Source organism: Struthio camelus, chromosome 1 (assembly GCF_040807025.1).
Source record: "Struthio camelus isolate bStrCam1 chromosome 1, bStrCam1.hap1, whole genome shotgun sequence".
Taxonomy (NCBI): domain Eukaryota; kingdom Metazoa; phylum Chordata; class Aves; order Struthioniformes; family Struthionidae; genus Struthio; species Struthio camelus.
Genome location: NC_090942.1, coordinates 7,121,282 through 7,149,029, shown reverse-complemented (window position 1 = coordinate 7,149,029; position 27,748 = coordinate 7,121,282). Strand labels below are relative to the sequence as shown.

At 39.1% G+C, this 27,748-nt stretch overlaps 1 protein-coding gene across 4 annotated transcripts in view; it reads left to right on the top strand.

Moving 5' to 3' along the window:
• The window catches only part of USP6NL (USP6 N-terminal like), a 115,942-nt gene that overhangs the window by 59,502 nt on the left and 28,692 nt on the right, over positions 1-27,748 (top strand). For all 4 annotated transcript variants that reach the window (XM_068910784.1, XM_068910861.1, XM_009683013.2 and 1 more), the window contains 3 exons: positions 13,194-13,233; positions 18,113-18,193; positions 26,323-26,430. In XM_068910784.1, the coding sequence (XP_068766885.1) occupies positions 13,194-13,233; positions 18,113-18,193; positions 26,323-26,430 (229 nt within the window). The remainder of the gene's footprint in view (positions 1-13,193; positions 13,234-18,112; positions 18,194-26,322; positions 26,431-27,748) is intronic.

The following is a 27,748-nucleotide window of genomic DNA, read 5'->3' as shown; positions in this document are numbered from 1 at the left end:
CTGATGTGCCCTCTGAAAGCAGAGAAAATGCTGCGTGCCTGCACTTTGATGGCGGTTCATGCTTTACAGTGCAGCATTTCCAATCTTGTCACAATTTCAGTTTGGACAGCAAAAGAAGAAAGGTGAACTAACATTGTTTCATGTCGACGGTGTTTCATACAGTACTAATAGCATTGTTCGTCCTAACTGGTATAGGCTTTTTTCCGTCGAGTACTTTTGAGCCTTCATTTTCATCTGGTACGTGTGGAGTAGTGCCTATTGAAGTTGTACTCTTCTAGCAGAAGTCCTTCTTCGGGAGCTCATCTTAGTCATGAACACCGGAGTCTTGAGAGAACAGATCAGTATGTTTCTCACAGGTGCAATATGGTTACCTATAATCTCATAAATAAAACTGTTTCGGCTCTTTTTGGAAAAGGATGAGGTGGAACGTGTTTGGTATTCCTAGCAAAAGTTCGGCTGTTCTTGTGTCCTGGATATGTTCTCTCTTTTGGCTCAACCATATGTTGAGAGACACATGCTTTAATCAAAAATTCCAATTTTGTATTCAAAGTACACAAAAGAGAAGGACCAATATGTTGCTAAAAACAAACAAAAAACAAGCACCAAACACCCTACATCCAGGAAAAAGTAGTTCTTTAGGTTGAAGCCCGGCTAAATTTTCAAGGAAGGTTTCTGAAAACTTTTTTCACTGTGGTCTGCACTTTCATGGGATCTTTGCCTTGTGGATGCTTCTGGTTGCCTTTTTTTTTTTTTCTTGTAGCAATCGTATACAAGGGAATAACTTCAGGAAAGATCATAAGTGAACTTCTGAGTGTCTTGAAGTTCATAGCAGACATTCCAGGAATGCCTGGGGAGCTGAGATTTCCCCACTTGAATTCTTCAGTTGATTTGTTAGTGCTTTGGATGGTTTAAAAAAAAACAAGGAGAACTAATCTGGTATTCCTGGGGGCAGCTGCAAGCCCTCTGCTCCTCCTAGGAACATTTTGAAAGATTTTTCCTTTCTTTTTAAGGCTACAGTTTCAAGAACAATGTGGAGATTAATCTTTATATGTAAAAGTGGCAATTTAGTGACTGTAAAAAGTAAAAATAAGCAGTTTTGAAAAGTTTGAAAGCAGTACAAGAATTCAAAAAGTCATATTTCTCTATTAAAAATTTGACTTAGAATTGAAGTTTTCACAAAGATCATGAAGGTGAATATTTAAAGATTTATGTTGGTGACTTTTTTTTTAACATCTGTCTAGAAGGACTGATAGCTTAATTCTGTTTCATTTTTTCCTGTATAATGTTAAGGTTGAACGGTCACATGTGCATTAGCTGCCTTGGGTTCGCAGAAGAGCCTAAACTTTGTATGCGCTGCCAAAATAGAATAGGAGCTGAAAGCAGCGTTTTGCAGCTCTCGAGGTCAGCCCCAGTTTCAGGCAGTAGCTGGTTCTCTTTTGGGCCTTCTTAGCACAAGGCTGAAAGTCAGAGAGCAGGATAAGGCTGGCAGCCTCAGTGGCTTCCTAGGATGGCGTGGGAAACTCCTGTTCCCTGTTTGTGGGAGAAGCCAAACTGCTAGAAGGCACCTTCCTTCGCTTAGGTCTCTGCGCATGCTGCCAGGATCTGGGGTCCTTCGTACAGCAGTCACTGAGTCATCGAGCGACGTTCCCCGTGCAGGAACGGACTGGATCAGACCTCAACTTGGATCGTTCATTTGGTACCCGTTGGAAGTAGTGATTTCTGTCCTTCATCAGATAGTAACAAAGCAAAATGTATAAAAAAAGATTCCTCAGCTTTCCTTTTTAACTAGCAATTATGATTTATATTATCCACCCTTTTTTTTTTTTTTTTTAGCAGAGCTCGTGTGCATATTGTGTTTGGATGCTTTTATCTATCTGTATCTATCAGTGTATCCCACACTGTCAGCTGTGAGGGAGGCACGCCGTTTCCCTTTATACGAAAGCTCTTTAAAACTACAGTTGTGCAAAGAAAACTGTAATTGTTTTCTGGAATCGAGGGCAGGCACAGCTCAAGGCTGTTTTTGTCTAGTCTGTCCTGGCAAACATATATTAATGACTAATACACGTTGACTAGTGCATTGTGGAAAGCATGATAGTTGATTAGGCCTTAATACACATGAAATGCAAATAATGAACAGAAGTAAATTCCCTGTTGTAGCTTTTCAATAATTTTTTTTTCTGTCACTCGTTGATAGATGTCGTCAACTGAATTGTCCCGTTAACTGTTGGTCGTGGGCTGTGAAAGGCACAAGCTGCTCTGAGACAATTTAAAAATTACAGCAGTCTTGAAAATATTTGTTGTGTTTTTCCCGCCCACACAATTTGAATTCTTTTCGGATATTAACTTGTTAATAACAAATTTTGTGTTAACGTGTATCAATAACAATGTGCTACTGTCTTGTGCTATTATTATCTTGCACACAGGTTTTGCGGTCTAACTTGGGTAATTCAGCTTAAACATTTCTCTGATTTTTATTTACTTTATTATCTGTTCAATAAAGAGAAACTGAGGACCCTGATGGACACTACAATGTCGATATCCAGGGGTCAGCGTAGTGAGGCTGGACAGATTTTTTTTTTTTTTAAATTCTACAAGGTTTTTTTTTCTTTTTCTTCCCTAGTGAAGGAAAAATATGTATGATCAAATACCACTGGTAGAAAATATATTTTTTCCCCCTACATCCCTGAGTTTCTTTCAAAATTAGGATTAGATTCTTGCACTCTAACTTTTAGGGTAGTTCCACATTGATTTTGATGGACTTGCACCAATTCACAGCAGCTGAGAGTCTGACTCATACTTTTATTCTCTTTAGTCCATCGGTATTAGAGTAGTGAACATGCTTTTTGAATAGTTTGCTAATGCAGGAGATCACTGTGTTGCCTGAGGCACATTTCAAATAGCAGAGTTCATTATTCTTCAGTTTGCTAAGATACTGAGGCTTACCTGATCTTTTTTCCATCAAACTTTGTTCTTTAAATGCATTGCATTTTTATTAGCTCTATAATGCATTTTTGCAGTGTGCTGCCAAAATGAAAACAGCAGAGCAAAGAAACGGAGAGTTCAATCAAGAGCTGTGAAATACTTAAGTTTCTCTTTTTTACCGCTAACTTTTTGAATAGGAAGCAATATGATAACAGGTTATTCTTGCATTTTTTTCCCCTTTTTTGGTAATTGATACAGAGTCTTGGTGGAAAACAGTCCTTAATCTCTAAAGTATTCTTTTGTGCCTTCCTTGACACTTTTTACAACACACCTGCAGAATCACATCTTCAAGAACAGTAATTCTTACTTAAGCAGCTAACCTGGCTGATTTGAGTAGGGACACACCTGAAGTCTGCTCAGATAAGAGGTTTAAAAACGGTTTCTCAGAAGCAAAAGAAGTTACACTGAGATAGAAGAGGGTTTGGTAATAGAAATTAAAGAGGAGCAAGGTGGCTGTAATTTTGTAATCATCAAAGAAATATATAAAAATCCCTGTTTCTTGAATAATTTTAATTTCAGATTTCTGTTAGGAAAAAGTCTACCTATCAAAGCTTGAGGAGAGAACACTAAGGTTACTAAGGAAGCTAAAAAGCTCTTGTTGGTAGTGACACACAGCTAATATCCTTAATTTTCTAGCCACAGTAAGTTTTCCCAAACTCATTAAGGGACATGAAGATGTGCTAAAAGATCAATGAAATGTTTGTTCTTAACGCATCAGCTCTAAATGTAAATCGTATTACGTTTTGGATATTGCGGTCAATCAAAGGTCTCACTGTCGTTTTCTCCTCCCCATCCTTTCCGCTCAGCTTTGGGAGACAGGGTCCGAACTGTCAGGAAAGTGGCTTTACTCTTCCCTCCCTTGGGAAGAAAGTGTGCTAATTTCAGCCTCTTCCCGCTGCTGAAGACAGGGGAAAAAAAAAAAATCTTCTCAGGTTTTAGAGAAGACTTACATTTCTCTTAATGCCCTTCTCTACTAAATGCATTAATATGCCTCATTTTCACTGGGGAGATTTTTTGTGTGTGTGTGGTATTTCTTGCTCCTGAGAATACAGACTTACTATGAAAATGCTACTGTAGTCTTACATGGTGTACGTTAAATTCTGTCCTATAATATGTGGTGCATTTCCCTAGACTGATTTTGCTCTAAAATATTTGTTGCTAATCAACATATTGAGGACCTGCTAAAAACACACACACACACACAGAGAAATTTCAAGTCTAATAACCTTCTTTCCTTCTGCCCTAATGTACACTGAGGATATTTTTATTTAAGTAGAGAAACGGAAGTTTTCTTGGGTTAATAATTGAGATTCAAAGTGCTTTTTTAGATTCAGCTTCACTGGCATTAGACAACATCCTTTTTTTCCTTGCTTTCTGTCACAGAGGGCTACTTTTAAAAGAGTATTTTTAATTGCATTGCAAAGCATGGTATGAAAATGCAACAGCAATACAGTAATTATTAATGAGGAGTTTGTCAAAACTGGGGGACCTGAAACCATCCATCAGTGGAAGAGCTCTTGATAAGTTGAAAGCGATGGGGCTAAGTTTCAGAGACCTTGGTAAATGCAGTTTTATTTAAACATAACTGACACCAAAACAGTATATGTGAGCTCTCTATAAATTTTGTTTAGTTGTTATCCAGTCTGACCCTTTCAGCTTACGACCCTGCTTCCACGATAGAGGATAAGCTTTGATCTCAGCATTTGCGTCCATTTACGGTGGTGGTTGCATTGTAATCTTTTTCTTTGTAATGATTCATTTGAACTTATTTCTAAAAGTATGGGGCGAGTATGGCATTCTGCAGCAGTAATGCATTAACTCCTTAAATTGGTCTTTTCTTCTGCAATAACATCTGTGGTCAGAAATGTTGCTTTAGTGTGTGCTTTAGCCTTTGGGTAGTATGAGGAACTCTTCAATGCTTTTGCAGTTTACTTTTTCCTCAAGCTCTTTTTTTTTTTTTTTTTTTTTTAAAGCTATGAGTCTTTTTTTTGTTAGTCTGGTGAGTATCTAGTCATTTATTCAATAACTCTCCAGAGAAAAAAATGTATAAAACAGACCTGGGGAGAAAAGGAGGGGAAACCAGACTCTCTCCCAGTTGATGACCTGCGAGCTTCAGAACCGTATTCACGCATCACTCGTGTTCTCAGTGATGTGACTTCGACCAGAGAAGTTGGAAGTGCCCTACTCCAGGCTGACTTCTGGTTTGGACAGGTCATTGTCCTCAACAGAGAGTGCTGATTTTGAACCTCATTAAGCTAAGGAGGAAATCTGAACCCTAAATCAACTCATTCTACCAAAGGCTCTTTTGGACCTATCTGAAGAGAACAGGAGCCAACCACCTGTAACTTGAACAATAGCTAAAGTGCCTAATTTCTGGGTTGGTATTTATAGTCCCAAAAGCGGAGTAGTGGGATTTCAGATATATTCTTCTCAGCTGTATTTTTGTTGTCTGGCTAATTTTGGTTTCCATTGGAAAATAAGGAACTTTGCCTATGCACTGTGCTGTTACGGTTGCACTTATCTCTTAATATATGTCTGCAGAAGTTACTAATCAATTCTCCTGTGGTCTTGGACTCCTGTTTTCATTTCTTTTACAAAAGCATTTAAGACGTTCTTCTGTTTACTTTTTTTAATAGTGAAAGGTTGTTTTGTTTGTTTAAAGAATGGGATCTTCCCCCCCCCCACCCTTACATTATCATGGTGATAACCTAGCATGTGGTTCTTCTGCTACTCTTCCTTCATGTAGGTTCCTCCAAGCAAGGAAGGAAGGACGGGTTTGCTATTGTTCTGGCTTTCAGAATTTCTTCAGTTTGCACTTAATAATAGAACTGAAACTTGCATTTTAAATCCATTCCTTCAGTTAAGTTAGTCCAGGTTGTCAATTCTTTGCGTATCTGCAGAGGGCTATTGGAAGTGAGGTGAATCCAGTCGTGCAGATCTGATTGCAAATACAAAAGTAAGCTGGGGAATAATTGTGCTAAGTGGGGGCAAATACTGTGTTTTTGTTAACAGCCGCAATTTCTTGTTGCGGGTAGAAGATCACTCGCAGTGTGCTAGGGGTGCATGAGCTATTTCTTTTTATGAAAAGAGCTATTAGGTCGCGGAGTTGAGCAAATGACTGAATATAGTAAAAATATGATTTAATAGGTACAATACACATAATAAACTGATACACATCAGCTTTCTCGAGTCTGGTTTTAAGCTACTGCTTAAGCTCTAAAATGTAAAGATTTAACAGAATCATTATTACGAGAGATACTTCCTACTATATTTAGCATTTATAGAAGCTTAAAGTACCTGAATGTAAGGAATGGCTACAGTAAGCTTCACTTAACTTTGATTATTAAAAGAGTGATGAAAGAGGGCTTGGGAGACAAATTTTAGAAACACAACAGTGCTTCTACTCTGGACCCAAATGAAAGCCCCACTAAATTAGAATTTTAGGTTGCAGAAGATTATTTCATAAAAGAAGCAATTGTGGACAGATAAAGCATTGCAGTTCAGTTAACAAATAGATGTTGCCCAAACATTTTGTCTTAGTTAATTTATGTTGGAATATACTTTGTGTAGGGCATGGATTTTTATACGGATGAAGCTGCCAGAATGTAAATCCAGGATCGCTATTAATGTTTAGTGTAAATGATCTGTACAGTATCTTCTCTTTAAGCACTACTTAAAAGCAGTCTATCTATATGGTTGAGGAAAAAAGTCTGTAGACTTTTATGTATTGAATGTAAATCAGAAGCAAGGCAAAGAGGTTCATTCTTCTTAGATTATTTCTTTTCTGCTTTAGGGTTTTAAGGTAGCTTAACTGTGTGTTTGTGTTTTTTTTTTTTTTCTTTTTACAAGATACTTGGAATGTGATTCTGAGACTTTGTTAACCTTGATATTTGTGTATATTCAAACAAAGTGACTTCAGAAATCATTAGACGTGCTGCTGCGCTTATTTATGCAGATTGTAGATTTCCTCAAAGGTCTTCTGATTCCAAGCTAGAAAAACTTCAAAGTTTGTATGCAGAACATGCCTTTTGCTAAAGATGCAAGGAAGCATATGTTTCAGTATGTGGTAGTGGAAATACAAGTATACTTTGCTATGAACTTCTCAATCACTGTTTATATAGGAAGTAAAAGCTTTATAGTTAAGTCATCTTCTCCAAAGCAGGAAAGTACTTCAATAAAAGCTCACCGCTTTGGTATTTAATTGAATTTGATAAATCTTTTAATTTTGTTTCATCTCTGACAGTGGGCATTACTTTAATTTCTTTGGACAGGGGCTATGTTCACGGAATTGTGCTGTACATATTGGCAGCAACATCAACAGTATCCACAAATAATGGTAACTAAGATCTAGTCATAAAATCACATATGATCCAATCCTTTGCCAGTACTAAATTCTTTCTTGCGACATATTTCCCGATAATTATTTTGCGGAGTATCACATTGGCTTATCCTGTATATTAATTAATTGGCTTCGGCTTGCTTATGAATTGTAACAAAACTCCTGAAAGCTGTTTTTGAATCTGCTGTAGGCACCACCCACGTACTGTGCAAAGGTTATTTGGTGAAATTCAACGTGGTTGATTACAGCAGCAGAGCTTCAATTATTTTGATGGACACACGCTCAAAATTGAGAATTATATAAATAAAATACGTAAGGGAAGGAAGAAGGAAATGATCAGTGGAATTCTATCTCTGGAAAATCCATCTTTTAGTTCAAAAAATAGTTTTCTTATTTGTTCCTAAATATTCTCAAAAAACTTTTCCATGTCTCGTTCGTTTTGAAAAGGACACTGTTGCCTTTAATTTCCCTTCAAAAGTTGGAAGATCAAAGCAAGAGCTCGTAATCAGAATTCTTTTGAAAATCAATTTGTTGAGAGTAAAAGATCTGAATTTGACACTGTCTGAGCACTTAGAGTTGTGCTTTGAAAAATAGAATAATTTAATCATATAGAATAGAATATAAAATAGAATAATTTAATCATAGGTCTGAGGAAAGGCATACAATTGGAATATTGTTTTACTTGTACTTACAATGGTTAATTAGGTTCTTTCAGTTGACTTCAGAAAACAGTTCGCTTTGTGGTGGATTTTGTGGCAGTGATTTAACGCAAACATAAAAATCATTCCAAGTAACAACCTTGTGTGTCCTGTAAGTTATGGAATTAATTTTATTTACCTTCCCTCCTGTAAGATTGTGATATGGTTGCTAGCTAACTTTTGAACAGAGATCAATAGCTACATTAGTTGAAATGAGGCAACCAAAGCTATCTGGAAATGATATGTTTATATTCAAAATAGGATTATATTCTGTTGCAAAGCATTATTTTGTCTATGCATAATATCATTTGTTGCTTTGACAGTTTTATGTGCCCTGTATCCCTAGCTGAAAGGGGGACAGACCTAAGGCGACATCTAGTCAATATGTTTATTACTGCAGAATAGTTTTCCAGGATAAGGTACTAATTCTTTGCCAAGTAAAACTGTAGAATCCTACAACTCACTTTTGGCCAATTATTCCACAGCGTAATAACCGTTCACTGTAGGCAAGACCGATTCTTTCCTAACACATCGCAGCTTTGAGAAGCTGTTACAATTTGCGTCACATGTCGTGTTGCCTACCAATTGCTTTGTACTCCGAATGTTTTCTTCTTCGAGTGTCTGCCGGCTGAATTCTTTCCTTCCTTGTCATATCTGATGTGCACATAGTCACTTTTCCTGAATTTACTTTGTGATAACTTTGCTTCTGAGTTCCGCACTTTACTAATGTTTTTGTAGAAGTTTTGCTCACGTATTCCATGATCATAGAAGTTTCAAAAAGCTACAAGTGACTGGGTTTTGTAAAAATTCTTATCAATGGAAGCAATCGCTTCCAATTATTGTGCATACTGAGTCAAGTCACTAAATCTTGGTGTAACACATGTGGGAAAAGAGCAAAAATGAAGGCCTATATATGTGTGTGTGTGTGTGTGTATATATGTATGTATGTATATATTTTTTGTAAAGAATATATTGCTTGAAAACATTTTTCCCAGGAGTAGCAAGTACGGTTTCCTCTTGCATTTCAAACACTTTATCATGCATCACAGCTGAAAAAGTGAATGTGTCACGCCTATTTCTTCATGATTGGATGAATGAAACTGTGAAGTGTGTCCTGCAAGAAACTTCCCACGTCACGTTTAACATGTGATGCTAAATGCATCGTTCCAAAATACTTCTCAGTTAATGTGTACGTGCGTTGATACAAAATGATGCTTGTGCATTGAGTAGTGAGTTGAGAATAGTATGAGAGAATAGCTGAGAAATAGTTGGAGAAACCCTTGTTCAGGGGCTGCATCGTAGGTTTTTAGGAGGATCCGAGCTTTTTGGTGAACATGTTATAGTGGGTTCCGAACAACTGCACAATTGTTCCTGCAACGCTTTTCAGGATGAAAGACCCCACAGTTCTTCGCAGTACACTGACTCATTCTTGCTAGGGGAAAAAAGGCTACAGCCAGAACAGCGAAGCCTTGAGAGAGAAGGGATTTTAAGAAGTGGTGCATTTTGGACTAAAAGTTACGGGAATAACAATCTAACTTGCAAAGAAATTTGAATGTGATCATCAATCTTAGTTTCCAGAAATGCTGTAAGGATTTTTAGTGTATTGTGATCAAATTTTGCCTTTTTTTTCTTTTCTTTTTTTTTCCCTACTAGCAGTGAACAACTCTGTCAGAGTTTATGCAATTTAGAAATGTGAAGAATTGAATTGATCTCCTGGATTTTACAGTTCTAGGGTTTATAAACATGTCAAGACTGATGTTTGTCGCACTATTTGTCGCACTAAACATCTTTCCAGGTTGATAGTTTTACACTTAAAATCCTCAGAACTGAAGCTGCAAATGATGGAGGAGCCTTTGCTCTTCTTTAAATACATATGAGCCAAACTGGAAGCAGGAAAATGTTCTGATTTTACCCAGCAGGCAACTTATTCTGTGCTCAGATACAAATGTGAGAAAAGAATAAATGTGATGAGTGACTAGTGTGAGGGAGTTTTTCCTTGTGTTTATATTGAACAAATACATCAAAGTGCTGTTTAAACAAAACTGATTTAAACAGCAGCAGTAGGTAGGTGCCTGTAAGCTTGTTAAGTCTGAGGCTGTTTTCAGTTTTAGAGCAAGCTAATTGCAGCATATCGCTTCCTGTAATAATGGTCAAACCCATTTTTAATGCATTCAGTGCACATTTTTAGTGTTTTGAAATGTCAGATATTTATGCATTAAGGTTAGTATTTCTTTTAACACTTATCTTGAAAAAACATGTGAAAACCTGCATTAGTCATCATGGTGGATTTAAAGATGAAAAATCCATTTGTTGTTTTAAATCTAATTAAAAATATGCATTCTCAAAAAGCCATTATTCTTCAAAGTGAAATCCTGTTTCTTTGAACTAAATAGGCTGCTTCTTCCTTTACGTGAAATCCTCGCGGGAAGGTGGTAATATCCCAGGCTGAAAACGGGAAGAAGCCTTTTGGGCAGGGCTGTCCATAGGTGTCGGGTTGCAGCGCGTCACCTGCCGCTGGGTTTATGCCTGCGGCCCGGACACATACCGGGTGTAATGAGTCTTAATTCCTGCCTGATTATCGGGTGGATTTGTCTAGTCTGGATCTTTTCTAATTTTGTGCAAAGCAATGTTAAGATTTCATTTCTGCTACATGAGACCTTATTTACATGCCTTTGGTTGTCCGCGGTTAAGGGCTTAATGACCCCTTTTTTGGCTCTCAAGTGTTGTAGGGTTCCCAAGCTAATTGCATTCATCAGGCCTATTCTTCCGCGCTCTATCCCCTCCACCGATATTCCTAGAGCTATTAAAGGCAAGCAGTCCTCTTATGGCAGGATGTGGCTGCATTACGTTAGTATTGTTTGCTACTTCACGTTGTTCCTTGGCGAAGTACACAGATTAAAACTATTGAAATACAGATTTACATAGATTGGGGAAGGAAGGAAGGATTCAAAGTTGTAAAGAAATGAGGTATAATAAAAAAGGAGGGGGAAGATTCAACATTAGAAAGGGAAAAAAGAAGGCATAAGAGATTGCCTAAGAGCCGTTCACTCTCCTCGCGTCTGATCCTGTCTGGTCTTTTTCTTTTGAAGCACGACGGTGCTTGTGTGCAGAAAGCAAATGCAGCGAAGGGAAACGCGTTTATTGAGAAGGCCGCGAAAGGTCCGGAGGGTTCGTTGGCCCGCTCTGCCTTTCCTGCGCTCCTGGTCGGACGGATCCGAGTGTTTTGCGGGGCTCCTCGGAGCGGGGCCCGCCGGCCCACGGGGAAGAGAGGGGCTGCTGTGCCCTCCTCTCGCCGGGTGAAGGCGGCTCGCTCTTCGCTGGGGACGGAGAAAACGCTGGGGTGGCCGGGGGATCGAACTTCTTATAGCGGGGAAAACCTAGAAGCGTAGCAAGCCTTGGAGCTTAAAACCAGAACAAACAACAAAACCCCCCAAGCAGGTTGTCGGGTTGATTTTTCACCCCCTCTTCCCCCCCCCCCCCACCCCAAACTGCTTTATTATAATTTTTATTTCTTTTCAAGTAAATTTAATTTCTAGGTGATGTTTAATAAACTGAAAGCAGGATATGTTGATTGAATTATACAGGCAGTGTGTGCAGTCGTATAATTTTATATCGTTTACAGCTTTGGGTTGCGGTGACTGTAGCAAGGCTTTTCCTGGTAGGCTAGATGCTGAGACTTTGATCAGGTTTTGCCAGTTTTTCATCCTGGCTTTTCAGGGAAACGGTCAGATACTTTGAAAATATTTCCAAGGGAAGCGAGTATGCTCGCTCCAGTGCTGTTCGGAAGGTGCGCCCTCTTGCTGCCTGAATGCACCAAAACGTCCTCGAAACTAGTTTCTTTATTCCGATGTAACTTCTGAATTGGAGACCGCATCATCCTTGAAATAAAATAAATGAGACTAAATATAATTTAACCATTTCGCGTCGCTGTTCTTGTGCTCTGACTGCAGCGTACGAGAGGAGGGACGGTGGCTATAAACTTAGGTTGGCCTTTCCGTAGTCTTTGCTAGTGAGGATTTTTTTCGCCCCTTAGAGATTTGATGCAGGTCTAAACTAGGCTGGTTTTTAGTGTCCTCCCGTATAGACAGCTGTAGTGATGTGGGTAGGAATATTTATTTGCATTATGACAAGACTCAGGAGGAACACCTCCCCCCCCACACACCAAAAAAAGCAAGATTGGTTTCATACCGTGCCTTTTTGATCCCTTTTGAGCAGTTGCTTTCTTCTTGTGTGTTATTTATCTGATGCTTAGAGCTAAAAAAGGGAGCCTGGCCGCTTGCAGGTGAGCTGCTGTAGTTTCAGAAGCTGCAGCTCATGCATACCAAGGAAAGAGAGCTCATTTGGCATCAAACTAGTCTAGTTAGTCTTGATAAGAAGAACAAGTTTCTGTGGTTTATGGTTAGGATAAGAAGTGAAAGCACTGTAGTTTTGAATTTTATCTAAATACCAACTAAGCCCCCTCCCTCCCCTTTTTTCCCCCTCCCTCCTCCCTGTTAATCCGAGTGAGGATTCTAGGCTTTTGAGGAAATGTAACTTTACTCTTCCAAGTCGAGCAAGGTCTCAAGTGACTTTCACTGGGCACAGTAGTGTAAAAGAAGAAAAACCTTTTTAGAGGCATTTCAGTTGAGAGGAGTATGGCCTAGTAAACAAAACTGATTCTGATGTTCAAACCACACAGAGTGGAGTGAAGTGTCTTATGTTCAGAAGTAGCTGGATTTATAAAACAAAGTTACATAAAAACATTGGAATACGGTAAGTTTTCATTAGGAAGGCTTTTCTTTCTTAAAACTGCTGTGTGCGTTTAGACAAAATTTCGCTTCAGCTTCAGTTCACGAATACAGCATACTGTTCAATTATTAAAGAAAAAGTAACTTTTCTGATAACGCATTATATTTTGAAGCTGTGCAAACTGTTTTCATTCAGGAGGTTTAATATCCAACTAATTCTATTTCCTTACTTAATGTCATGAGTTTTACTGTGTTTAAAAAAAATAAATAAATCACAGTGCTCCTGTGTCTCATTGTCATAACTCTCAGGAAAGCTCATAATAATTCTTGTTTACTACTTAGCTGTTGCATATTGCTACAGTAAATGAATACTTGTAAGAACCTATACAAAAAGGATTTTATGCCAAGATTAACCAGGACTGATATGAACTTTGTCTTTGTTTTTAGTCCAGAGGAACTTCCTGTTCACGATGCAGCAATAGAAAAGGTAAGTCCAGCGTCTTCCATTTCTTCAAAGTGATTGTTTAACAGGTTTATGACTTTTTTTAATACATATTTGTTATGAAATTAGGAGATGAGGTGTTGTAGCGGTTTGCATTCCCAAAGAGCAATGTTCCTAAGTCACATAAGGACTGTGGTCCTCGAGGCCGTGCTAACTAGTCAATACACCCTGTGGGGCCCGTTTGATGTTACGATTAGTAGTTGCGATTAGACGTTGTTTTTTCTTGCCCATCATATAACCTAGTAAAGTAAACAGAGCTACTGGATGAGCTATACCTAGCTCTGCCCCAGAAGAGCCCCAGTTGGCAGGTACGTGGTGGGCGAGAACTGTTCAGTCCCCCCCATGAGCCGTGATCAGCTGCACTGAGCACGTAGATGGTCTAAGGAAGGTCAGACTTCTCCGTCATGGGAAATGGGAGCAAATATCCTGAGTGCAATGTGGTGGCCTCCCTTGTTATGCGGAGTTGACAAGCCAGATGTGTTTTGGATGACATGTAGGATCTGTCACCAGCCCTTGTGCAAAAGAAAGCTCTACAACTGGACGGTGCTGGAGGAGAGGTTTGGAAACCGATGATTTGAGAATGTGGAAGGGTTTTTATTAAAACTCTTGAGAGCCGTATTTCTACTTGCAGGAGCCTAGATGTGTTCCTGTTAGTACTAGCAGCATTTTCCCTCAGTCTGTCAGGTCCATTTCTGTCTCCAAATTCTTTCAGACACTGGTTGGTTGAAGACCAGTTTGGATCCTTATTGACCTACTGTATCATCAGAAAACTCACGGCAGAACATTTAAAACTATAAGTTTCAAGTTACCTTCTTGGTGGCCTGAATCAGGAGAGCGCATGGAAGAGGGCTGGAATGACTTGTTTTAAGGAAGCTTAGTTCTCACAGTGTTGAGAGCAGGGTTTCTGAAAACAAATTCTGCTGAGCTTCTGTAGAGGTATCAGTAGGGATCAGTATAGGGCTAGAAGGAGTGCTTCTCATGAAGAAAATGAACTTCAGAGTCCCTTTTGTTTTGCATTGATTTGTGTGTGTTTCTGCATACGTGGCCTGAAATTGTTGCATTTTTCTGCCATGTTCCATCACGTTTAATAACACTCTGAGTGTATATATAATTTCATTTCCATCAGAAGGACACGGCGGGGTGGTGAGCCTATGAGCATAAACATTAGGCAGCTTGCAGTTACTGTGGTGTATGCGTTTTGAAGCTCTGAATCACAGTAGCTGTGTAGTTTAGCCTTAAATTGTTGGCTGGAAATAGTGTCTCGGTTCAACGTCCCACGTTTTATTCATGCTATCTCAGACAAAATGTCAGCATAGAAACTGTATTTACTGAATCAATGTTAAATTGCAAATCTAGTTTCTTTCCATAATCATGCGGTAATGCTCCTGTGTTATACTCCTGATGATATCCTGACCTCTGCTGGTTTGAGGCATAGCTCTGTCTTTTATCAGCAGCGTTTGGATCTTTGCAATTTGCAGGATACTGATCATAGGGTAATTAATGTGTCGTGTTAATGGAGGCTAACACTAAAAGCCCTCTGTGCGATATCTTTTGAAATCAGTTATTTGCTAGGATTGCTTATGCTTTCCTTCTGCCTTACCTGTGAATTCAGAAAAAAAATGTTTGTAAGTGATATTTTGATGTAGTTTGCAGCTTATATAAAGGGTTGTACGTACTTGTGAGTTTTGAATCTCTGTTCTTCATATACGTTCTAGTGTAAACCTTAAGCTGGGATTTCTCTGTATGTCTTTACATGTGTGATGCTGCTTAGGATAAGAATTACTACTATGAACGCACAGTAGTTTTCATGCTTCGTTACCTTACTGGGCATTTGGCTACTTAAATAAAACAAATCGTTGTCCTACGTTATGAGCTCCTTAACCCTCAGATGAATCGTGCAGCACTTTTGAGATAAAACTAGTGAGGAAAGGTCATCTAGAAGAGAAAAGTGAACAGAGAGCTGACCTCAGAAAATCTGGAGTCTGTCTGACTCTGTTTTTGAAATGCTGTAAAATGTTCTGTAAGTCGTTTTTATTTTCTTTTTTCTGTTGTTGGTTAACTTGATTATAAGCTCTCCAGGGAAGGGATTTGGTGTTTTATAGTTCGCAGTGAGTTTTGATTTTTGTCTGAGGCTCCTGCTAAAGCATTGCTTTAAGCCTCAGCTCTAGCACGTTTGCTCCCTGAGAAGGTAGGGTGCTACACAGAAGATGGATGCTTGCCAGCTTAACTTCATGCTTTTCGCTCTCAATAGCGTATTATTTACAGACTGCTCAGAAACATTCTCTGCTTCAGTTAGAGATTCTGTTATTTTTAGTGCTAAAAATGCTCCAAAGTGTAAAATGTACTCAGAAAACAGATAAATGGATTTTTTTTTCTGTGGAGGCAGCTGCAAAGCAGCATCCATCCACTCTGCAGTGAGCTGCTTCAGATCTGTCCATGTTATCAGTGTTGCACCTGTTAGACCTGAAAGTGAACAGAATTCAGACAAAAGAAAATAGCTAGATCTTTTCAACAACTGAACACAGAAATAATTGCTATTTTGACTACGGGAGGATCACTTGAGAACTGGGATAAGCTGACACAGAAGACATAAAAGCTTGAACAAACTTACAAGTGAAGTGAGCTGCTGACTCAAAAGACCAAAAATCTTGAAAGCACGTCAGACGTACAAACAAAAAGACTATGAGAGCAGATAGGTTTTTATTTTTCTTACCAATTATCTGAACAATCTGTTGAGGGCAGAGACCTTTACTGGCTTGATAGCAATGTTGTTCCTGCAATCTAAACTATGCCTAAAAAAAGCCTGCCTCTGAAAGATTAAAAATGCTTACTTCTTAAAGAGGTTTCGGGTGTGGAGGAGAATCAGAAACAGTTGTGCGAAATTTGGGAAGCAGAATTTTTTCTACGTTTCCCTCCTAAATGATGTCTTAAGTTTGAATATTTAAAAAAAAAAAAAAAAGCAAGCGTTTGAGAAATTACCAAGTGCAGCACGGAACCTGAACAAGAATATGAGCGCTTAATTGCAACATGAATAGTAAGGTTGAGAGAGTATAAGCTCTTTTTTCCCCATAACTAACTTTTACTTGCCATCAGGCTTAGATCAGATGGACTGAAATAAAAATAACTTTAAAAATAGCTTATTTCCAGGACAGTTCGTGGCTGGGGTGGATGTAAATGGTCATTAAGTTGCACTTCTGGTAGTGTAAGACTTTGGGCTGCTGGGCTGAAGAAATCCTTTGCCCATCTTGTTCCATTGAGAGGCAAGAAAGAACACACACAATCCTATGAAGAATAAAAGGCAGAAGTAAAATTAGAATGGTATTGTGATAATAAGTAATAATTTTCATTTATATTTTTCTTCAGCATTTCAGATACAATTAATGAAAGTATTAATCAGTTTTCAGTATCCTACAAAGCTTTGAAATTAAACTCTTAGTGTTGTTACATCATTGTATCACCAACCGTATAAAATAGACTATCTTTCCTCTCTTTTTCAAGCCCTAGATTTGAAGTTGGAGGTGGAGGACTGTCCTTTTCCAAAAAACTAAGTATTTTTTTTGCATTCGGGTTTGAAGAGAAAGCAATACCCACCACGCTTAAGTCTTCTGCTTTAACTTTTTCAGTGTTGATCCTAAGCTCCAAAGCATTATGGAGCAGTTGAAATAGTGTTCTCATAAAAGAGATCAAGTATTACAAAGTTAATAGTTAGCATTGGAGTGTAAACAGCGAGACCCAGCCTACTTCACAGCATGTAAACCTGGGCTGTAAAAATACTGGGCTGAATCTTTTTACCATTGGAGCCAACAGATGACAGATTTTTTTTTGTTGGCTGTGAAGAACCAAAGTGACAGGATATACCAGGGTCTGAAATGTCTAATCTGAGTGCTTACTTTGTTCCCGGATTCAAGAAGCTGATGGCACCAACAGCAAGATTTTCTTAGGCAAAATGAGAGCCTTCTATATGAATATGAATGGTAATATTATATATATTATAACTATTTCTTTTGATAAGGTTAAGGGTTTGGGCTTTTTTTTTTTTTTTTTAATTGTCATTGTATCACCTCGTTACTGAAATATCCTTGCCAGTAACCTGTAATTGAAGCAAGTAGACCTTACCTTTGGAAGAAACTGTTGATGCAAAGATATAGGGCCTTTTAGGTGAATAGGATAGGCCTAGAATGAGAATCATAGCAAGGATTTCTAGCTTTCAATGTCCAAAATCGGAACATACTTCCATTTCTGCTACTGCAGTGTCACTCTTGCGTGCACCTATGCGTGAGCCTTACTTAAAGCTTGTGAGTAGTTAAGCTCAACATATACTGGTTTGCTCTATCATTGCCTTAAATATGCTAGTTTGTTAATGCACTCTGTACCTAACAATCAAGCAAAGGTTTTTATTTATTTTTATTAATTAGAAGGGATAGTTTGTAGCACAGTTGGAAAGAAATAAGTTGTGTTTCGGACAAATCGAGGTAAGGAAGGTCATCACGTCAGAGTCAATTTCTTAAAAGTTTGCAGCAGAAATTATTTGCCTGAATGTTTACTTAATATAAAAAGGTCAAAGCTTTTTTGTGCTTGCCAAAAATGCGTAGAGAAGAAACTTCTATAATTCTTGCGCTAAAAGCCTCCTAGCATGAACCAAAAAACAAGTGAAAAAACCCTGCTTATCAGCGCTATATGAAGAGCTGTATTTACAAGAGCAGTTCGAGTTAAATAATGTGACTTTGTTGCTTTTCTTAGGCCAACGAGTAGACCAGAAATTGAAGACACTATTAAAATTGTTCTCAGTGCTTTAAAAAACACTTTAAATAATTTTAAATGTATTCTGCTTGAAAAACTTAAAAATATTCTAATTTCATTCCAGCAAAAGCACCTTGAAATTGAAAGAACTACAAAATGGCTTAAGATGCTGAAAAGCTGGGAAAAATACAAGAATAGCGAAAAGGTAAAGTTCTTCCTGCTTTTTCATTAACTATCGCTGCTGAATGAATGTATAATCTTGAATTAAGTTGATTTATTTTCTGTTGGTTTAAGCAGAAGAGCACACATGGAAAGGAAGAGACTTTTTTTTATTCTTCCACAGTGCAATAATATGTAAACCAAACGACAAAACTGATGTTCAAATGCAAGGAGTTTCGAAGGACTGTATTGTGTAGGCTCGGTCGCGTATTCAGAGCTAGTATTGTGTGTAGTACTGCCCCGTACCTGCACGGCGGGTTTGAAACGAGGACCGTGCAGCATAAGTGTGTTCACGTCTGCGGAATAAATTGTGGCGCTGAAGAAGGGCTGTACCTGCTAGTCTTGTCTCGTGCGTCGTGAGCCGAGCAAAAGCGTGTTTGAGTCCTGTTTTGAGAAGGGGAGCGGGGGGGAACCTTTAAATACTTGAAAAGAGGGGACGCCTTTAAATGGGAGTTCTTCCTAACGACCATTTAATTCCTGTTCCTGAAGGGAATCTTAAATCCCCTTCCCAGGGTTATGAATTTTACCTTTACTTTTCTATTCATTTGTGTGCTGGATATTGTAGTAGTTCATATTTAAATTTAAAGTTACTCTTTTGAGATACAGGTGGCGTCTCACTGAGATCCGTGAGTTCTTTATTATGAATCTCCTTCTCATCTGTGTTTCTTTTTTTCCTTTTTTTTTTTTTTTTTTTTTTTAAGTTGCTACCCAGGTTTACTCAACAGCCTAGGAGCGCTTTCAGTCTCGGTTCAGTGAAAACTGCCTTAAATAACTCTCCAAAGAAACTGATTAGTCATAAAATGGGGCATGTAGTTTGATGTTTGAATTATCTGTGCTGGCAAGCATGATATTCTGGGATACTTCAAGATACGTGGCTGATTTGTTAAAAGGCCAATTATAATGAGCAAGTTTTGAAGTAAAAAGTATGGGAAGCCTTTTCTGGTTGGTTTTTCCCTACCTCCCCTCCCTGGGATAGTTCTTGTTATGCTGTGAGTAATATGCCATGCTGCTGCATTCATAAGCTTCAGAGACGTGAAATTTTTGATATGAGTGGGATCTACTTTTGAATAAGATACTTTATATCTTGATGGGCTTCTTTTTTGAATCAATACAGAAGAACTGTTTAACTTTATTTCTTCCTGAAATGGCAGCTCTTTAAAGTACCTCGGAGTGGTACAATATTTTTTGATTTAAAAAAAAAAAAAAGGAATAAAATGATTTTTCTTTGGGAAACTACAGGTAGACTTTAAATAGGTGAATTAGTATTAATGATCTTAATGTTGCTGTTGGGATCTTTTTGTTACAGAACTTTTTTTCCTCATCCTGTTCCAAAAAAACCCCAACAAACGATGGTATATGGGTAAATGTAGAAGAGGGGTTTTATTAGGTATGTCAGTAAGTGCTAAGTGCATTCGTTTGCTTTAAAAGGTCAATAGGGTTTTTCATGTGAGTAGTTTATTTGCTAGCAATGTAGTCTTGATAGTCTTAAAACTGGTAGTGGATCTATTGAAGACTCTCAGTCGGGGAAAGATTTGCTAGAGAGGAACCGTGTTTGGAGGAGGTTTTCGTAACGGTTCCTGTTCTGGCTATCCAGTGCTTACTGCGTAGGATATGATTCAAGCAATAGGGCTTCAAACTTGCATTTTTCCTGAGGGTTTTTGTTAATATTGTCTGGTGGTGCTGGTCCGCCTTTCTTTGGATGAGGACCGGAAGACAAATGTTACCTGTCCCAGGTTGTTGCCTCAATGCCCAGCCTGCAGAGCCAGCTTGCTCCTTTGCTGTCCTTCTGTTTCAGCAAATTATTGTGTAGAGTGAAGAAGCTTCAAAGGGAGAGACAGAGACGAGAATACTTGTTAGCCTGGTAAGCAGGATATTTTCCTGAGAAGTAAGAGATACTACAGTTCAAGCAGAGGGAGAAATTTGCTCATCCTCTCCCAAACTCATGGCAACTGCACCATTGTTTCTGAGACTTTTAACCATGTCTTGCTCTTCGCTTTTGCTAAAAATGCCAAAACCAGGGGTTGATTTTTTTTGGGTGTTGCTAAGAAGCTAGCACATTCTTGGGTTTTTTTATTATGAAGTGAGTGCATAGAAAAAATAATAATTTGTTACCCAGATTTTTCTTAGAATCTTACTTTATCCTGCCATCTTTTATGAAAGCAGAAGTTAAAGGTCGTAACACTTCTGACTGTGTTTCCTTATTGTGGCGATTGGCTGATTAGAAGATCGCTTATCTTCCCAAACGAAAAGAACGATCAAGCAACTGTATAACATCATCTTGGTTGCAAGGAGTGTTACCACATAAGACCTTTCAGGTAACACAATAGCTCCGCATTCTTTAAAGAGCAAAGGTCTTCCTCCTCAACCGTCAGTCCGTTGTACGCTGATTTAAACTGAATTATCCTCAGTTCACCAAGCGGGCAGAAGTTACAGCACATCAGCTGAGCAGAAAGAGCTTCAGTTAATGCAACAAATCATAGACTGGACTAGAAATATGGCAGGAATAATTCAGCACATTCATAAACAGGATGAACTTTGCTTGGGGCTAGGAGAAATCTTTACTGATTGTTGAGCTCTGGTAGAGCACTCGGAGACTTTAAAAACAAGGGTGTCTTCCATATACTTTCTTGCCTCTTACGTGGTAAGAGAACCGGAACATAGAAAGCATCAGCCCCTTCTTCCTCCCAGTGGAAAATGAGACAGTATTTTTCACTGCTCTTTATGAAGAGCCTGGTGGTATTGCTCAAGGTTGTACAAAACTGACAAATAAAGAGGTTTTTAATCTCAAAATGCTGGCAGCACCAGCTTCTCAACCTCACTTTTCTGAAGCTCAGAAGCAGAAGGCAGCTGTAAGAAGGATGTAAGAACAATTCCTGACACTTGCTTTCTATCTTCACTTGATTGGATGAAGTTGTTAATACTGGAGAAGCAAATTGCTAAAGAAAATGTGCAGCCTGTATCTTACAGGATTTGCTCCACCTGACGTTCATGTGGCTTCTGTGCAGTTCCACTGCTCCAGGAACCAACAGTGTTTAGAAGCAGCACAAAAGGGAACGCTGCAACAGCAAGAGTAATAACGTTGTAGAGTTCTAGATTATAACTGTAGTGATGGCTCAGTTTTGGAAAATGGCATACCTGAGAGATTAAAGGGTTAAAATGGGAGGGGGAGAGAAAGGACCCAAGGATGGAGCAGGTACAAAGTACAGGTCTTCAGACAGCCCTTTTGTAATGAGCCTTAAGAAAGTACAACTGAGATAGTTCTGGCTTGAACGAATCTGTTCATACTGTGCATATATAGTAAATCAGTATATTTGATTACATTTGTCCAAAACTGTCATATTCCGTAGTGGTAAAGTACAATTCTTTTAATCCTGTTTTGCAGAATTGCTTATGGGCTGCCTCCTTAATTCTTCCCGCCTCAACTTTTCAAGGAGAATTGATGAGAAAGCAGTCACCACGTGTGTCATTCTGTGTGAGAGAGATGGAGCCATTTGTAGCCTCAGCTACACCTGAATGATCTGATTTTGGAGATATTTTAGAGGTTGTGGAATGTGAAAGGCTAATTGTCAAGGACACTACCATTTTCTTTAATTAAAAAAAAAAAAAAAAAGGTTTAGTGAAAGTAGATGCAGCGTAGAATATCAGTGTGCTTCAGTTTACCTCTTACCCTGTCTCTTGGAGACACTCCTCTGTAACACAGATTAGGGGATTATTGCTGTTTTCTCATTAGAAGTTTTCTGCTTAAACAAGCAAAAAGCTCTGTGAGTGTGTGACTGAGGAACGGGAGAACGACTGAACAGTCATCAAAATATGGCTAGAAACTGTGGCAGTCCATCAGAATTGAGCAACGATTTATAGATAATGAAAGATGCCAAAAGGAAAATCAACTCATGTGCAACTCCATAGACGTGTGTAAAACCCCATGAATCCAATATTATTTTTAGGCATCTTTTCAGCGGGGTCTTCATTGCTCTTCCAGGCACCAGTCTCTGAAGTGTATCAGCTGTTCTTGTGTCTTTGCATGGCTGATATCTGTCAAAGCAGAGCTTTCATCTCCCCATCAGTCATTGCTTATGCAGGAAGTGTCACAGAGCATAAAGTTGCTGTGTTTCAGTGTGGTCTTTCTCTAGCTTATGCTTTTGTTTTGTAATTGTAGTCTGCTACATAATAATCCAGGGTACAATTGACAACCACAGATAGTAAATCTTTCCTGTCTTAGTATGGTCATAACTTTCAGGAAAGATTTTATAAAGTTGTTACCTATTTTATTCCCACTAGAGTATTTTTCCACCAAAGTATTTCTGTCTTTCACTGTTGTCCTTCATCTATCTGTACTTGAAGTTGCCGAAATTGAGAGGGGAAGGGAAGAAGGGAAACGATCAAGGTACCCGGCAATTGCCAGCTTTCTGGCATGCACATAGAATATAATAGCGATGTCCCTACTTTGCTTGGAGTCCGAACACAGAGTCCTAATAACGAACCTTCTTCACGTTCCTGAGATGTTTTGAATGAGCTTTTGGAGTAACTCTTGTGTTTGCACGTTCTCTTCCTTTTATGCTATCTACAGAAGGTGAAGAACCTCTGCATGCAGCAGCCGTTATAAATATACTTTCTTTTCCTTATGAATATACTTTATTGTAGGACTTCAGATTTTAATTTTTATGCTTCTCATCATTGATTCTTTTTGAGGTGGGAAACTTCTGCTTCCTTTGCCTTCCTTCTGGACTTAGGAGAAAGCTTTACTTTCAGGAAAGCCAGTTTTGCATCTTGCAGGAGCTAGAATGGCAGTACCCGCTCTTCAGACCTAGGATGTGGGATAGTGGCCTTGTTTCTTGGCCATGAACCAGCTGAGCTTGAGTGGCTGGGGAAGGGGAGGTCGTATGTCTTCCAGATTTTTGTATAGAGGCCAGATTGAATGTTGGGATGTAATGGAGTTTGAGATGGTGGCTAGTATTTATTTAGCGTATTCCCAGTCTGAGACTTTTTGCTTTGTAAGCTTTTTAATTCATTCCATATAGGGTCTTGTTTGGTTATGCGGACGTCCAATTTCTTCCTGAGTGAGAAGCTCCTTTTCAGTTCCCAGAAGGGCACGTCTTCATCTCGTATGTGTTTGTCATATCTTCAAAATCAATAGCTTTAGTAACAACAGCAAGGATTTATGACCCCCATGCTTAGTTGAGGATCTACTTAGCAGGATGTACTAGATGTCATACAGTACTTGAACCTATATTTTAAATTTGATTACATATGCCAAGGGTGTCTTTTTTGACTGTGGTCTGTGCTGGTGGAAAACATCCCAGATTGCATAACACAGTTCTCTGATGTATGCTTTCATACAACAATTGTCTGAATTATGAGCTAATGTATTTTTATTTTGTCATTGAGCTGGTATCTTAACGAAGCCTTAATTTTAAAGAAATTGTTGAAGATTGACTCATTGCTTCTTTTTCTGGGGAGGTGAAATCAAGTATCTCGCAGAAATTTATTTTAACTCTCAATTTAGAGAAAATGCAAGAGTAGACTAGGGTTCTGTAAGTCATGGTTAAAGTATACACTCACAGCCCAACTGTTTCCAACCTCTATTTTCAACCTTATATTGCATATGGAAGTAAAAGACACCAGAGGGCTGTAGTACGGTACTTAAATATGTTCTGTTAGCTAATATCCCCATTGCTCGTTTGTTTCTTGCCTATCTGGTAACTGAATATGTTTCAGAAATGAGTTTTGCTCCAAATCATGCTCCCCTGATGCAGTGCAACCACATCACATTTTCCATTGTATCAAAAATTATTCATTATTTGTTCTTCCATGTTATTGTTTGTGTGATAGCCTGTGCCATGAAAGACTTTGTTCTTGAATGACGTTTCTCTCCTGTATAGTTGGCAGACGGTGAAAGTCCTTAATCTAGTGGTCTGTTGACTCTAGCCAGGATCTTGTAACATCTAGTAATGACTGTGAACTTGTTATTGAGACAGGCTGTTGCTATACTGTGGGTCTGAAGAACAGAGTTAAATGCCATGGGACACTTAGGTCAGGACCTCTCTTTCTCCAGTTACCAACTGCAGTTTGGAAAATTTGGCTCGTTCTAGTTTCCAGGGGACACAGTCTCTTTGCAGAACGACACTACCTGCAGCTGGTGTTGCTTGACTTTCAAAAGGCAGAATTATCCTCCCTCTCACAAGCAGTTATGAGTGTATTTGGGTTGAAAAAGACTGATATTCTCTGCGTGAGCTAAAGTCTGGATATACATCTATAGAAGGGTGCTTTATAGCACTCCTGGACAGGAGAAAACTATACTGTGATGTAACTGTGTACGTACTAAAACTGCTAAAGTTTTGGGACTTAAGCAATCTTAATAGTATTAAAGCAGCAAAGTTTTCTTAAGCAGGCAGTACCTCACAACACTGTCTTTCTCTGGATAAACAGCATAACAGCCTCCAGGATTGTTGTACCATGTTATACAAGCTTAAATTTTAGGGTTTGAAAAGAGGATAGAAAAATATCATGACTCCTCTACAGCCTTTATTTATGAATAATATACTCCTCTACATTGTGTTTCCGTTAATGATCTATCAAAATACTTGGGTAAAGGTCATGCGTTCTAAAATCAGGACACAATGTCTTTGTGGCTTTGAAGACACCTTCAGACATCTAATATATACCAAACAGTGTGAGGCTTACAAATACGCTGTTACACAATGTTCATTAACCTTCCAAAACTGGAAAACTGATCTGTCTAATGATCTGTCTGTGCCATCATTAAAACAATGGTAAAAACAGAGCTTCAGAAAGGTTATTTTTCTTTGTTTTGTTCTTCTCTGCTTTTCCCTTTCCTAGTCATGTCTTCAGAATCTTTTTTTGCTCTTTTAAAGTTTGTATGGTTGGTTGACCTGAGCTTTTGCTTGCCTCCAGTGTCTCCTGGCTGTGTAAAGCCAAGACTAGGACAAGTAGTCCATCTTTCCCTGCTTAGATGGTCTACGTGCTCCTCCGTGCCGCAGCATAAAATGATGCGGATTGGAAGAGAACTGCGGAAAACAATTGCTGTGGTCCTGATTATTTATTTATTTATTTGTTTGTTTGAATAAGGCTGATGAGAAACAAGCCATTGAATTGGAGTACAAGAGCAGTGACATGTCAGAGGCAGTACTCACATGTATAGGTAGATACACAACTATTCCAGTTATGCACAGGTACTGAGTTGTCCCCTTCTGACCTGTTTCTTACACCAGCTTTGTGTGTCAGAATACAGCGTGCCATGAATGAGGAATTTAATGTTTTATTTCATAGCTAAAAGTTACATATGGTTTTGTTAGGTTACTCAATAGCCGTAGAAACCATGGCTATAAAACCTTTTAGGAATTGTTTTTATATAAATGTATTCTAATGTGCCTCTAGGAAAATACTCGGTTATTAGTTTAGAAATACAATCTGAAATCCGTTGGCCTGAGACGTGGCATTTCCTGTATTTGTGGGGATCTCGCAGATCTGTGGTCTGCGTACATGCACTTCAGCACAGTGTTGCAGTTTTACAAGAATTCAGAAATCAATATATATATGTGTGCGTGCGTGTGTGTATATATATATATATATATATATTTTTTAATAGTGTTAAACTCCAAAGCTTTGTGTGATATTGCTGATTGCCTCTTACCAGCCCCATGTATGGTTTATAATTACAGTGAGCTATTTATTGCTTGTTCTGGAACTTTGTGCTATGTATATATACTTTTTAATGTAAAGTATCAAATGCAAAGCCTGCTTTCCTCTATTTGTAGAACTAGTGTTACACAGCAGAGATAATGCAATTTTGATAGGCCTTCCTACATGCCTGAGCCTTGATCTGTGAGCATCACCTGCATGGGAGGACGTTGTGGTCTATGTGTCCGTGTTGTTCCTGTGTCTCTGCCGATTCCATCAACAGAGGCCCCAGGTGTCATCACTGGACACTTCCAGTCTCTAGACGATGCTGTAACAGCTTGTACCTGGCAAATTGTCCCTTTGCTTGGACAGCTGATATAATTGCCTTTTTCTCTGTAGCATGTTGTAGGTCACGGCTCCTTTAGTTCCGTACTTTGTAGCATGTACTGCAATTATCTTTTCTTTTTCTTTTTACAGTTTCATAGGAGAATTTATAAAGGCATCCCACTGCAGTTCAGAGGGCAAGTCTGGTCTTTACTACTCGATGTCCCTAAAATGAAAGAAGAAACAAGAGACCTTTATAATGTGAGTCTGTAGAACTTCCACTTCAGATTAAAATTAAGACTTTCAGATACTAAGACTGTAGATTTTATTAAGCTTTTGTTGTTACGTAGTGTAAAAAAGGATTATAAATTACATTTAACTTAACTGTTTGTTTTTAGCCAGGAAAAAGGCCGTGTCTTGGAAAGCACTTTACCAGCTTATTTTTCAGTCTGTAATTCATTTAATAATTTTGTCTTCTTTCCATTTCTTCTCCTATCCTCAAATCCTTGCAAAAGCCTTCTTAAAAGTGAAGCAAAACAAAACAAGACAAAAACCCCTCTCCCAGCAAGAAGGCAGAAACCTCTGAACGGCGGCCTCTTCTCTGAGAAATTTCTATTAAGGAAGCACCATATTAGCTGAATATCAATAAGAGGAGTTCTAATATTGGGGGGGGGGGGAGGGAGGGGAAGGGTTGACCCCTTTAATCTTGTAAAAGCCAAGATGGCCCTGCTGGAACAAGCTGGCTATCTTTCTGGCTTCTCATCTCCAAAAGAAACTTAGATATTCGTTACAAAGTGCTGTCTGTTTAGTTCGTTGTATTCTCAGAGGTGTAGCTGATGACAGGATGCTAACTCCACAAAATGCTACAGGCGTAAATTGACCACTTAAGTAGATTTACTCAAAATGTAAAGAAAATTCTTATGCATTTCCTCCCCCCGCCTGCAATGCCCTGGGCAGTAAAGCCCCCTCTGAATTATTCTGGTTATTTTTCCTTTAATATTTTTCCCACTAACTCTAGTGTTTCTGTGGGTGTCAAAAAGCTGACTGCCATCAGAGCTCAGCATCAAATCCATAAACGTAGAATAATGTTAATGTGCAGGCTAGTAAGTTAGGTAAAAGGGGCATTAAATCCTTTAAAAATCTGTCTCTCCCTCCCTCCTCTCTCCTCTCCCTCTCTCCCTTCTCCTCTCCCTCTCTCCTCTCTCCCTCTCTCCCTCTCTCTCCTCTCTCCCTCTCTCCCCTCTCTCCCTCTCTCCCTCTCTCTCTTCTCCTCTCTCCCTCTCTCCCTCTCTCCCTCTCTCCTCTCTCCCTCTCTCCCTCTCTCCCTCTCTCCCTCTCTCCCTCTCTCCCTCTCTCCCTCTCTCCCTCTCTCCCTCTCTCCCTCTCTCCCTCTCTCCCTCTCTCCCTCTCTCCCTCTCTCTCCCTCTCTCCCCTCTCTCCTCTCTCCCCTCTCTCCCCTCTCTCCCTCTCTCCCCTCTCTCCCCTCTCTCCCTCTCTCCCCTCTCTCCCCTCTCTCCCCTCTCTCCCCTCTCTCCCCTCTCCCTCTCTCCCTCTCTCCCTCTCTCCCCTCTCTCCCTCT